The sequence below is a fragment of the Acipenser ruthenus genome, chromosome 23, assembly GCF_902713425.1.
Source record: "Acipenser ruthenus chromosome 23, fAciRut3.2 maternal haplotype, whole genome shotgun sequence".
In the NCBI taxonomy this organism is placed as follows: Eukaryota; Metazoa; Chordata; class Actinopteri; order Acipenseriformes; family Acipenseridae; genus Acipenser; species Acipenser ruthenus.
The window spans coordinates 5,297,489-5,308,625 of NC_081211.1; the positions used below are offsets into that span (position 1 = coordinate 5,297,489).

General features: G+C 40.8%; 1 protein-coding gene across 1 annotated transcript; it reads left to right on the forward strand.

Annotated features, from left to right (window-relative positions):
• The first annotated feature begins 1,398 nt into the window (after positions 1-1,398).
• LOC117413024 (CCN family member 2-like) lies at positions 1,399-7,578 on the forward strand. Its single transcript, XM_034021719.3, has 5 exons — positions 1,399-1,780; positions 3,105-3,321; positions 3,641-3,892; positions 5,056-5,267; positions 5,874-7,578. The coding sequence occupies exons 1-5, from the start codon at positions 1,727-1,729 to the stop codon at positions 6,171-6,173; spliced, it is 1,035 nt and encodes a 344-aa protein (XP_033877610.3). The 5' UTR covers positions 1,399-1,726; the 3' UTR covers positions 6,174-7,578.
• Positions 7,579-11,137: the final 3,559 nt, after the last annotated feature.

Below are 11,137 nucleotides of genomic sequence, written 5' to 3' on the forward strand. Positions count from 1 at the left end.
ACCTTATTTTCAATATGGGTTTAAACTGCTGTTACAATTTACTGATGGCACTGCTCAAGGAGAGTCAAACTGTAAAGTCTGCCACTGCAGAGTTTCATAAGCATACTCCTTTGCCAGAGGATATTGTCGTACAGTATAATATCCTAAACCAGATGAATGCATGCCAGTCCCTTTAGGACAGTGGGCACTGCGGCTTGCTTCCAAATCGACTTGGCTGGTTCTAAACCCTGATTCCATTTCTCGTGCAAGCTTTCAGAACAACACCTCAAGGCAGGCTGGGATTTTTTTAAACATTTTTTTGGATGACACCCTCCTGGTGGCAGCTTGTGGTACTGCAGGCGAGAAAAACGGCCAACATTTACTCCATATCAAAACAACAGACCTGCTGCTTTCCATGTGTGAAACACTGAAGAGCGACATGAAGCCGTCTATCTATGAACATAATTTAGATCTTTTATTTAACATCGTGGAATCAAAGAAACTAAATGATATCACAAAAGTCTACCAGAAGCCATAATTGTAGTATAGTATTTCATGTTAGGTTTCGAAATGTCACAGTTTTCAATTGTTGTCAGTTTTTAGTTAAATATAGGGGAAACTACAAAGCGGTACATAATTCAATATGTTATTTATTCAGTAGTTTTCATTCGAAAGCAAAATGTGTTAATTCTATAGGGTGATGCAAAAACCTTGTGTTCTATCCAAAGTCATGAAAAACCCACGTCAGTAACACTGTACAGCATGTAATAGCAAGCATTAAATATAATACAATCATTATCTAACGATTAAGACTGCTAGGGGCTGTTTTGCACCTTGTAAATACAGAGATTAATTTGAGAATACTGTTTGTGCGTAATCAGAGTTTTAGACCAGCCTGAGCAACAGGACTTGGCTCGGATCACAAATGAATCGAGGGCAGAACTACCAAGCAATGATTACACGGCACAGTACTGTAACTACAAAACATGCGTCAGCACCCCCAGATTAATAATACACGAGGACAATACAAGCTCACAGTACTGTTTTCACTGTCTATACCAGCATGTTAGAGAGAAAAAAAACAGTAATCTTTTCCCGATTCTGTTAATACGCTTTCCAAATAGTCACGGTTCTGACCCCTCCCTTCCTATAATTTTCTTTGCGATAATTAAACTAGAAATGGCAAGAGAGAGAGAGAGAGAGAGAGAGAGAGAGAGAGAGAGAGAGAGAGAGAGAGAGAGAGAGAGAGAGAGAATGTTTTTCGGTGTTTGTTGCAAACCCGTGCGTTAAAACGCTCACAAACTTGGATACACTCTGCCGCCGGTGGCAGTGGAGATGAATAAAATAATTGAAATTCTTTCACTTGCTTTCTAGTCTGGACACTTTCAGAAAAAAAGTTGGGAAAAAAATGTAAAAACAACTGGCGGTCGGAGTTGTGTTTCTGAAAAGGGGAATGTGAATCAGTCCCAGACTTTATAAACCACCAGCCCCACAGGAATTGAAAAAGTCGTATGGTATTTGAATACTTTTCAGCCTTTGGACTGCCAGGCGTGTCACTCATTTCCTGGGCAACACCCCTTTGGAAAGTATTTAAACAGGGAAACTTTCTCCGCTTTCAAACAAATCTGAGAGCAAAACAAGGAGGAGGGAGCGAAGCTGAAACTACAAAGAGCGACCTAACCAAGCCTAACCAAGCCCAGCCCAACTCAACACTTAGAATTCAACTGGAGTAACGGTCAAACTCAAGATGTTTGGAAAAATGATCATTGAAGGATGCCTTATTCTACTGGCCGTCTGCTTGGTAAGTATTGTGTGCTTAAATCATGTGATTGTGATCGTTTAATTAAAGTTTGAGAATAACATTAGTAAATGCAATTAGTACGCTTTTTCTTTTTTTATATAGAAAAATTACAACCTAGATGTTATTTTAAACATAAACATACATACTAATTCTCTTGAAAGGTTTTCTGCAGTAGTGTAATGCTGTACTATGTAGACACTTGGCATTGGTGCTGTTTACATGATTACGTCATCTGAAACGCGAGGATTTTGTTTACGGACTCTCTAGACGGGACTGACACACGTTTTGACAAGATTTTGCTATCCAGCTCTTGTAATGTAACACGGAGAAAACAGGATTGGCTTATGTTGTTTAGAATTGCAATGGAACGAATAGAAAACCCTATTTACAAAGCTTTCACGGTTTTAGTATGCCTTTATATAGTTAATGACAATGTTCTTGGGCTGATAAAAAGTCACTGCGGCACACTAAACATATATAGTTTGCTAAATAACTTGTAAATAAGAATGAATTAATGGTCCAGCCCTCAGTGTCGTGAGACCAAGGTGCTCCCTGCTTTGTTTTGTTTAACTTTGTTCTCCTAACATTGCCATGCCAACTTTTCCCTAAAGATTGACAACAGTTAGAAGCAACAGCATCTTCTTTCTTGGTTATTCACAGCAATAACACAGATAAAACATCTGGCTGAACCTTGAAGTAGCTATTCTGATTACAGTGATATATTTGATGTCTTTCTAAGTGATTTCAACCTAAAACCGCTGCTACAGGGTTTAGCTGAACAACTTGGTTACATCTATATTGAAGATATAGCAATAAAAACATATATCTTCACAATTCATCACTGGTGTATTATTGAGATTCTGGTCGTTTTAAAACAAAGCGTCACTTCTAGTTACTACACTTCACGTGTAATACAAATTCTATAGCTTTTCTTAACAGCCATACAGTAGTAAATGTAATACAATACCCACCTCTAGTGGTGTTAAACGATATTACAACAGAGAACCATTTTTCTTGCAATGTCTGTCATTCCAAATTGACTTAAACTCACGTTGTTAAAGCAGGGTTCCACGTGCAGCATATTGGGGAACAATATAAAGATACAAGAGAAAAAGCAATTGCACACCAACATAAAACACTAATACAAGCAGCTATAAGTCATGACCTTATATTATTCTACAATAAAGACCCTTCTGTTATAAAACTACAGGATTTCATTTATATTGATGCTCACGATTAATAAAATGATTTTCTAAATGATTTCCAAGTAGCTCCGGTCTCCCTGCTTTTGAGTAACCCCTGTCATGCTGTTCTTCCTTGCCAGGTGGAAGGCGAGGACTGCTCGCTGCCCTGCGACTGCCCCTCAGAAGTTCCTCCCTGCCCGCTGGGCACCAGCCTGGTCCTGGATGGGTGTGGCTGCTGTAAGGTGTGTGCCAGGCAAGCGGGTGATCCCTGCTCTGGGCTGGAGCCCTGTGACCACCACAAGGAGCTGTACTGTGACTACAGCATCCTGAGCGACACTGAGACTGGCATCTGCATGGGTGAGCTGCTAAATACTGTCCCTTTCACACAGGCACGCACAGACAGACAGACAGACAGACAGACACACCAAAAGCTCCCTTCAGTCAGATGGTAGTAATCCTAGGGTCTCTAATATAATATATGCTTTACCAGATGCTTGTAAATGCTTGACTGCACTTTGCTATGCTTTCACCATGGGAATAAGGATGTACAGGAACCACGTCTCAAGTGTGCAGGATAGAGAAGGAGGCAGGCAGGGAGGCACACTCCTTTCCGCTCCTCTCTCTACACTGCTCTCTGTGAGTGAGACGGAGGCTGACCATTGTGCTCTCTGTCCAGCCCGTGAAGGAGCCACGTGTGACCTGGGAGGGGTGATCTACCGCAGCGGCGAGACTTTCCAGCCCAGCTGCAAGCACCAGTGCATCTGCATGAACGGGGAGATCGGCTGCGTGCCCACCTGCAGCAACAACGTCCGGCTGCCCTCGCCCGACTGCCCCTCCCCACGCCGGGTCAAGATCCCAGGCAAGTGCTGTGAGGACTGGGTGTGCGGCCAGGACCAGGGGGATGATCCCTTCCAGGCAGCCATGGCAGGTACGTGTGGAGCGATAGAAGACTTACAGCTACGTTTTCATAGATTTCCAAATCTACTTTTAATAGATTTCTAACAGATTGAAATATTCTGTGTTTACCATTCTTCCATGTTTGCTGTGAAAATTAAGATATTATTTATTGTTATCATTCTATTTTACTTCAGGATTTCTTTCTTCTTTCAAATATTACATTGAACGTCACACACATTATTCAATTACAAGAGTCTACATTGTATTAAGATGCTACAAATTATTAAACTTAATAGTAAAAAGCCAGAGACTCATAAAACAGTACTTTACCGGTTAAACGTTTAATAAAATGCGGTTTAAAATTTTTATTTTTGTTTATCGTTTAAAAGTTTAAGCCTTAGCGGCCTGAGTTAGTGGCAGTGAACAGATATTTTTGAATTTGCTCATTAAAGGACGGTTGAATATTTCTGGCTGCGTCTGATGGTTTAAATAAATTATAAGCGCATAAGTTAGGATTTTAAATGAGGCTTCAGGATTTCTCACCACAGAGATGATTTATGGAGTGTGAAAAAATGAATTTAAGGTCAAGTAAATGAATCTCGTAAATACATTAATGAAGAGGGTTTTTTTTCAAAGGGTTAATTCCAGTCAGTAATTAGTAAAACGACAGCTGTTCATTTTACAAAAATGAACTAGTAAATCATATAAATCGAGGTCTTGTTGAGATGAAATCTCAGATCTTAACTAATTTTTATATTTTAATATTTTTCCTTATACATCTGGTATGCCAGAGTGCAACCATTAACATGTCCCCAAGGTTCTATGTGGTATTTCTTGCTGATGTACTTCTTACAGCCTGTGTTGCAGGGGGACAAGTTAATGATTACACCCTGGTGTACCAGATGTACTTGGATGTAAAGAAAGAGTTCCATAGAGGAACAATCAAAAAGAAAAGCATACAAAGTGAATCTAAGCAATAGGAGTTCAGTACATTAGCCTAAGAAGTGGAGTTTAACATGGACAATTCTCCTTTTTAAAAAAAAGGAGTAGACCCTGGTGGCAAGCTGAACGTTTCAGCTAATGCCTTCATCATGCAGTCATGCCGAATCTCCCTGATTTTGTAGTTTAATGTGTGATTGAGTATTTGCAGTTGTGGGTGTTCCCTAACGCTGGTTCCCTCTCTCTCTGGCTCAGTGTATCGCGAGGTGCCAGCCTATGGGCAGGAGCTGGAGAGCCCACGCGATAACTGCATCGTCCAGACGACGGAGTGGAGCGAGTGCTCCAAGAGCTGCGGCATGGGCATCTCCGAGCGCGTAACCAACGACAACGAGCAGTGCCAGCTGGAAAAGCAGAGCCGCATGTGCATGATCCGCCCCTGCGACGCTCCCCAGGAGAAGAGCATCAAGGTCAGCACCCCTTTGCTGTTCAAAGCGTGATCGTTGATTTACCTTCTGATCAGAGTGTTTATCAAGTTGCGGGATGTTTTTCCTCAGGCTACCTCACTGCAAAGCCACTGCAGTCAAAGCCACTTTTTAAAAGCATGTCGAGATGAATGTGCTTTTAAGAAAAACGACACACGCTTAAGAGATAAACATGATTTATGAAAGCGCTACTATTTTAAAAAAAGAATACTGTGCTTTATTTTTTTCATAAAAAACAACTTTAAAAAATAATTTAAATCATTTACTAAGTCAAATCTTTCCGAATAGGGCCTTACAATGCATGCAATAACAAAACATCCATTAAATATACCTAGTAGTAATGCTGAAAGAAACTATTTGACTACTGTTTGGTCTAGAGACTTTCTGTGATGTTTCTTTTAATATTCTATGATTCTATACTTACGGATGATTACATATACCTGTATTTTTTGTATACAACTGTAAATCGCCCTGGGTAAGGGCGTCTGCTAAGAAATAAATAATAATAATACAGGATCTGATATTTCTCTTGTAGAAATGTACAAGCTTGATAACCCAGACTAATACTCCCCACTTTGTCCCACCTGACAGAAGGGAAAGAAATGTGTGCGCACTCCCAAGTCCCAGAAGGCCATGCGGTTCGAGCTGTCTGGCTGCACCAGTACGCGGGCCTACAAGCCCAAGTTCTGCGGGGTGTGCACGGACGGGCGCTGCTGCACGCCCCACACCACGGGCACCACAGAGGTGGAGTTCAAGTGCCCCGAGGGGGACACCTTCCTCAAGAAGATGATGTTCATCAGGACCTGCTCCTGCCACCATGACTGCCCCCGTGACAACGACATCTTCCTGTCCACCCACCACCGCAGGATGACCGGAGACTACGAGAACTGAGAGAACGCTGAAAACCTTCCCCGACGTGCCAGCTGTTTCTGCTCCTTAACTAGAACCATTTCCCCGTGGGACAGTCCCAGCCCTGGTTTACCCTGATTGGTTGAGCATGTTTAAAGTTAACACTCCCATTTCTAATGCCCCTTGTTGGCAGCTCTGAAAGAAATGGATGAACTTGGGTGGGTGTCGACCCCCAAGAGCCCTCTGTGAAAACACCTTTATTTGGATACCTGGTTAATATCGACTGGGCTTTTTTCCTTTTCACACTGTGTTACCACTGATGTAGCAAAACGACCCTGAATATGTAAAACACTGCTTAGAGAGATGCCAGTGTAGATGAAGTAGGTGGGGGGTCGCGTAAACAAGATTTCTGAATAATGAGGCACTTATTATAACTGTTAGACCCCTAGAAACTGATCCAGATTTTCTAGTAGAGATAACGAGACCCACAACAAGGGTTTGATTGCAGTCAAGTATCATTGCTATGCAAGCTGCTAATTTGCAAGCACCCACAATTAAACAAAACAAACAACACCATTGAGGCGTTGCAGTAAAAGCCTGGTTAACTACTAAACCGCATAGCCCACAGCGACCTCTAGTGGCCACATGCAGGTGCATCGGCAAGGTATGAGAAAGTGCTGTATCCTCTTGGAGTTCCACCACTAGAGAGAATGGCAGTATTTCTCAACAGTAGACCGCTCCAGTGCCTGTTTTAAATGAAAAAAGCTAGCCTTGCTTTAGCTGTAAAATTGATGTGTGTGTTTTTTTTTTCTTTTAAACAAAACTTTTCAGCCAATTTTTTTGTGGTTATATTTGATGTGCCTTTAAGAGGCTACAGCCACCAACGCTCCCTTTTTTGCAGGAATCCTAAAAAGATAACCAATAGTTTTTGTTACGATTGTCTTGGTGTAGATTGCTTTCGGTTGCCTAGGGAAACGAAATACATTGCAATATCTGATCAATTAAAAAATATAGCAGTTTGTAAGCAATACACCTAATAGCTGTATAGCAATTATATAAGATTAATGTTTCTCTTTCTCCTCATGCTGGGAAACTGTTCAGCACAGGCTTAGGAGACCTTCAACATATAGGATCTAAAACAACACATGTAAAGAGTGTGAAACAGAATGATTCGGTGTAGCACATTGTTGTACGTTGTATTTAAAAAGTAGTCTGTACGGCACTAAAATGCGACTTGACACATTTGTAAATGCATTGTGTAAATAGGCTGTGTACAGTTTTGTATCGTAATTTATATCATCTTTACACTTGGGATGTAGGTATGTTATACTGTAACCCTCCTGCTTTTACAGCAACTGCTTGCTTTTTACGTACGTTGCAATACATGTGAGTAAATATTTGTTGCACTTTAGTTGGTTTTCAATAAAATTCTATATTTTTATATACACTGGTTTGTTTCCTTCTTGTTTTAACATGTTTTATTTCATCGGATCCTTTTTCTTTTGACTTTCAGTGAAATACAGAATATATCAGGCAAAAGAACAGTACAAAGTTTAAAGAGAGTAAACTGGCAAAAGTATATTAAAGAAACAATTTGGGTGATTTCAACATAAATAAATAATTGTATACTAGTGTTCAGTTACAAACGCCTAGATCTCATTAAAAATGCAGCACATATTTTCCATGTGTTCATTTTTTTCTTGCAGTATTTCTACTTGACCACAGCTGACTGTGAACTACCCAGTTTGCAACTCCCTAACTGTGCTGCCCTTTTAAAAAGGAGGAAGGTTGCAGTTCTGTTTTGAATCTATTCAAATTATAACAATGTCACATTTGATTCCTCGCCAGCCTTTTGTGAAACAAAAAGCCTTCTGTTTTTAAAAAGGAAGTTGTTGTTTTTAGTTCATGAGTGCTCACTCTTCTTATCTGCTGCTGTGCCTCTCGGGGAAGTTAATCTAGACTGGGTGTATCTGTCCAGCCCCAGCACTCGCCCTGCACTCAGATAAACAGCTTTAGCAGTTCCAGGGAATCCCACCTTCACACTAACACCAGCGCAATGGTTACATTTACTTCAGGGTCCAGTCAGCCAGAGCAGTTGAATTGAAGAGATCAAGCTAATAAGCCATTCATCAGGTTCTAAGACAGTCCCTCTCTTGTCTATGCTCAATTTGGTGAATATCTGCTGCTATTACACCTACATAAGTGTAATATGATGCATGTGTCTAAGTGTTTGTGGGTTACCTCTAATCAAGTGTGCAACAGGTAGCCACTGATCGCTTATAAACATAAGGCATTTAACAGACCAAACCCCACTAATAATGTATGTAATGTGTTTAGAATGAATTGTGATATGTACAGTAGGACTCACATGTGCAGTTTTGAAAGAAGTGCAGTACTTTCTAGATCGTGTCACCTTGTGAGTGCGATTCTGTACGTCTCCGTTCTTATCACTAACCAGCCATATGCTCCTCTAATGATTAACAGGCTTTGCAATGCTGGAGTGAAATAACCAAGGAACAGACATTCATGCATATTCTGACGCCCTCCAGAGGTTTCATTTACTAATAAACCTGCCTTCCCTTAACTTAACAGATATCTGTCTTCACCCACGATGATTTGTTTAGCTATGAACTACAACACCATATACTTTATCACTTATATATTACATGATATTATATTATATTTAAAACTGTGTTGCCACATTGTGAAATGCTGTTTGGATGCTGATATTCATCTTGGCGGTATGTAAATAGGACATTGCTTGCCCTGAAGGCTCCCAGAATGCAATGTGACATCTTCCAATTTCAGATTCTAAGCTCTAACTACTAGACCACAAGCTGCCTCTGGTAGATTGGCTCCACAGTCTGCCTCGCTGCAGGTGATGGCACTGCTCATTTATTCATTTCATGTTCATTTTCATACTTGGTTCATCATTTTGATCTTGGTTTACAAGACTTTTCATGATCTCTCTTTCCACTGTCTGAGCAACAATACACAATTGCAATGGTTGTGTGCCATAGGATTCATGCACTGAAGCCCCCTGTGTACCATCCATTGATTGCCAGCAGTAGAATGCTTGTGCTGTTTCTGAGTATCTGTCCTCCAGCCCTGCATGCTCCACAGCTGTTCCATTAGCTCTAGGTCCAGCAGCCACTTCTGTGCCGTCTGTAGCTGAGCTGTTGCTAAATGTGCTCATCTGCATACTGCCTGACCAGGAGCCACACTCCCAGATCGATATGTGTTTCTATCTGAGGGGCGCATATCTACTTGCAATGGGATTCTTGTAATATTTTGTAAAAATGCTACCGGTATACTTTTGCATGTGCCCAGTTTTGTAGCTGCATTACTAAAAGCAGAATAAGTGCCCTGTTCTCTGGCTCATATGGGTTTACAATCCCAGAGGTCACCTGTGATCCCAGGACTCCAGGATTTAATCATACAAATACCAGGATCAGGTTTAGTGATTACATCACTACTGCGCCCTGTGGAAGGGGAGCCCGAGATATATTAGAAAAGGCAAAATAGGAACAGACGTCATCATAATCTGTTTAGATGGATCACAGTTATTTGAATAGCTTCAAATTACATTTCACATTGCAGCAATCATTCTGAGTGGCTCTTGCTGTAATTACTCAAACACTGGTTTTCAGTTTTGTGATCTAGCCTGTGTTAAAGCACTTTGACCTGAGCTCAGGGGTAGCTCTCCAGCTCTATCTGCCAGATGATTGCAAAGATCATACAAAGGCAGAAGGACGGTTATGAAAATGCAATTTGAAGCTTCCTGTACTTTAATGTGCAACGTCTGTTTGTGTTGGAATGTTAGACGAATCAAGGACAAACGGAAGACACAGCTCAATTTGAGAGCACTAGACCTCAAAAGCACATGTAAATTGTATTAAAAAGGCAACATAAATGTGTTAATCCCCAAATCCAGAGATTCTTCTGCAGTCAATCCCAGGATTGGCCTGACTCTGCAAACTCTGCTGGCTCTTACAGCTGGCATTGCAAACAGGGGCTCATGACTCCCAGCACTAACACACTATACCTGACCATGCTGTCTGCCACTGAACAGACTATAGCACACTGTTCACTGGGTACAGAACCGTGTAATCTAGGGGGTCATTACAAACAACATATTGCATGGAAATATATTGCACGATACATTCAAATATTTGTTATAAATTGTATATTGTTAATCTCGTTTGAAGAATGTTTTGTTTGGTCTGTTTTGAAGTGCGGTATTCACAAAACAGCCCTCAATGTTAGTAAAGTGAACAACAAGAGCCAAGAAATGTTTCATGAGTATCAAACTCTATTTGATTCATACAAATAAACTTTTAAATTATTTACAATTACCCTTAAAACACTCAGAAGACAAATGCAGTTAAAATGTAGCTGTGCTTAGATCCGCTGCTAAAACAATAATACATCCGGCATGAGTCATTGTCTGTGTCTGCATGGTGCAAAGTCAAGATAATAAATGCTAATTCCACAAGGGTTCAGAAAGCAAACACAGCACTGCAATTGCATTTCTTAACAGATAAACTATAACATGGTGTCTTCTTTTTTCCAGGGAGATACCACATGCCCATCACCCTTAAGGGTTCCTGTTTCAGAGCCCTTGTGAGTGGTTTTGATGATGTCAGGCAGTTGGGAGTCCTTTGTGCTTATTACTGTAATGCTCAGTGATGGGTATATTTAGCAGCGTTACTCATAGAATTTATATCGGAGACATGGATCGATACCTTGCAGTGCTGACAAATACAGTGGAAGCAGACAAGACATCTTCCTCTTAAGTCTTGTGTTGCACATCAGACATGCTCAGATTTATTAGTGGGTCATCTTTAGGAGCTGTATAATAAGAAGGCATGGGACACTTGGTCTTTAAACTGCACTATAACCCTGCACTGCTGTCGTTTCTTCAGTTCACAGCACTGCAGCTTGCAGTTTATCTTCCAGTGCAGTCAGGCTGAGTTCTCATAATGTCTCATCCTTATCACACAACA

Coding starts and splice junctions, on each gene's coding strand:
- LOC117413024 (XM_034021719.3), top strand. CDS start 1,727: ATGTTTGGAAAAATGATCATTGAAGGATGCCTTATTCTACTGGCCGTC. Junction 1,781..3,104: donor TTCTACTGGCCGTCTGCTTG/GTAAGTATTGTG, acceptor CTTCCTTGCCAG/GTGGAAGGCGAGGACTGCTC. Junction 3,893..5,055: donor CTTCCAGGCAGCCATGGCAG/GTACGTGTGGAG, acceptor TCTCTGGCTCAG/TGTATCGCGAGGTGCCAGCC.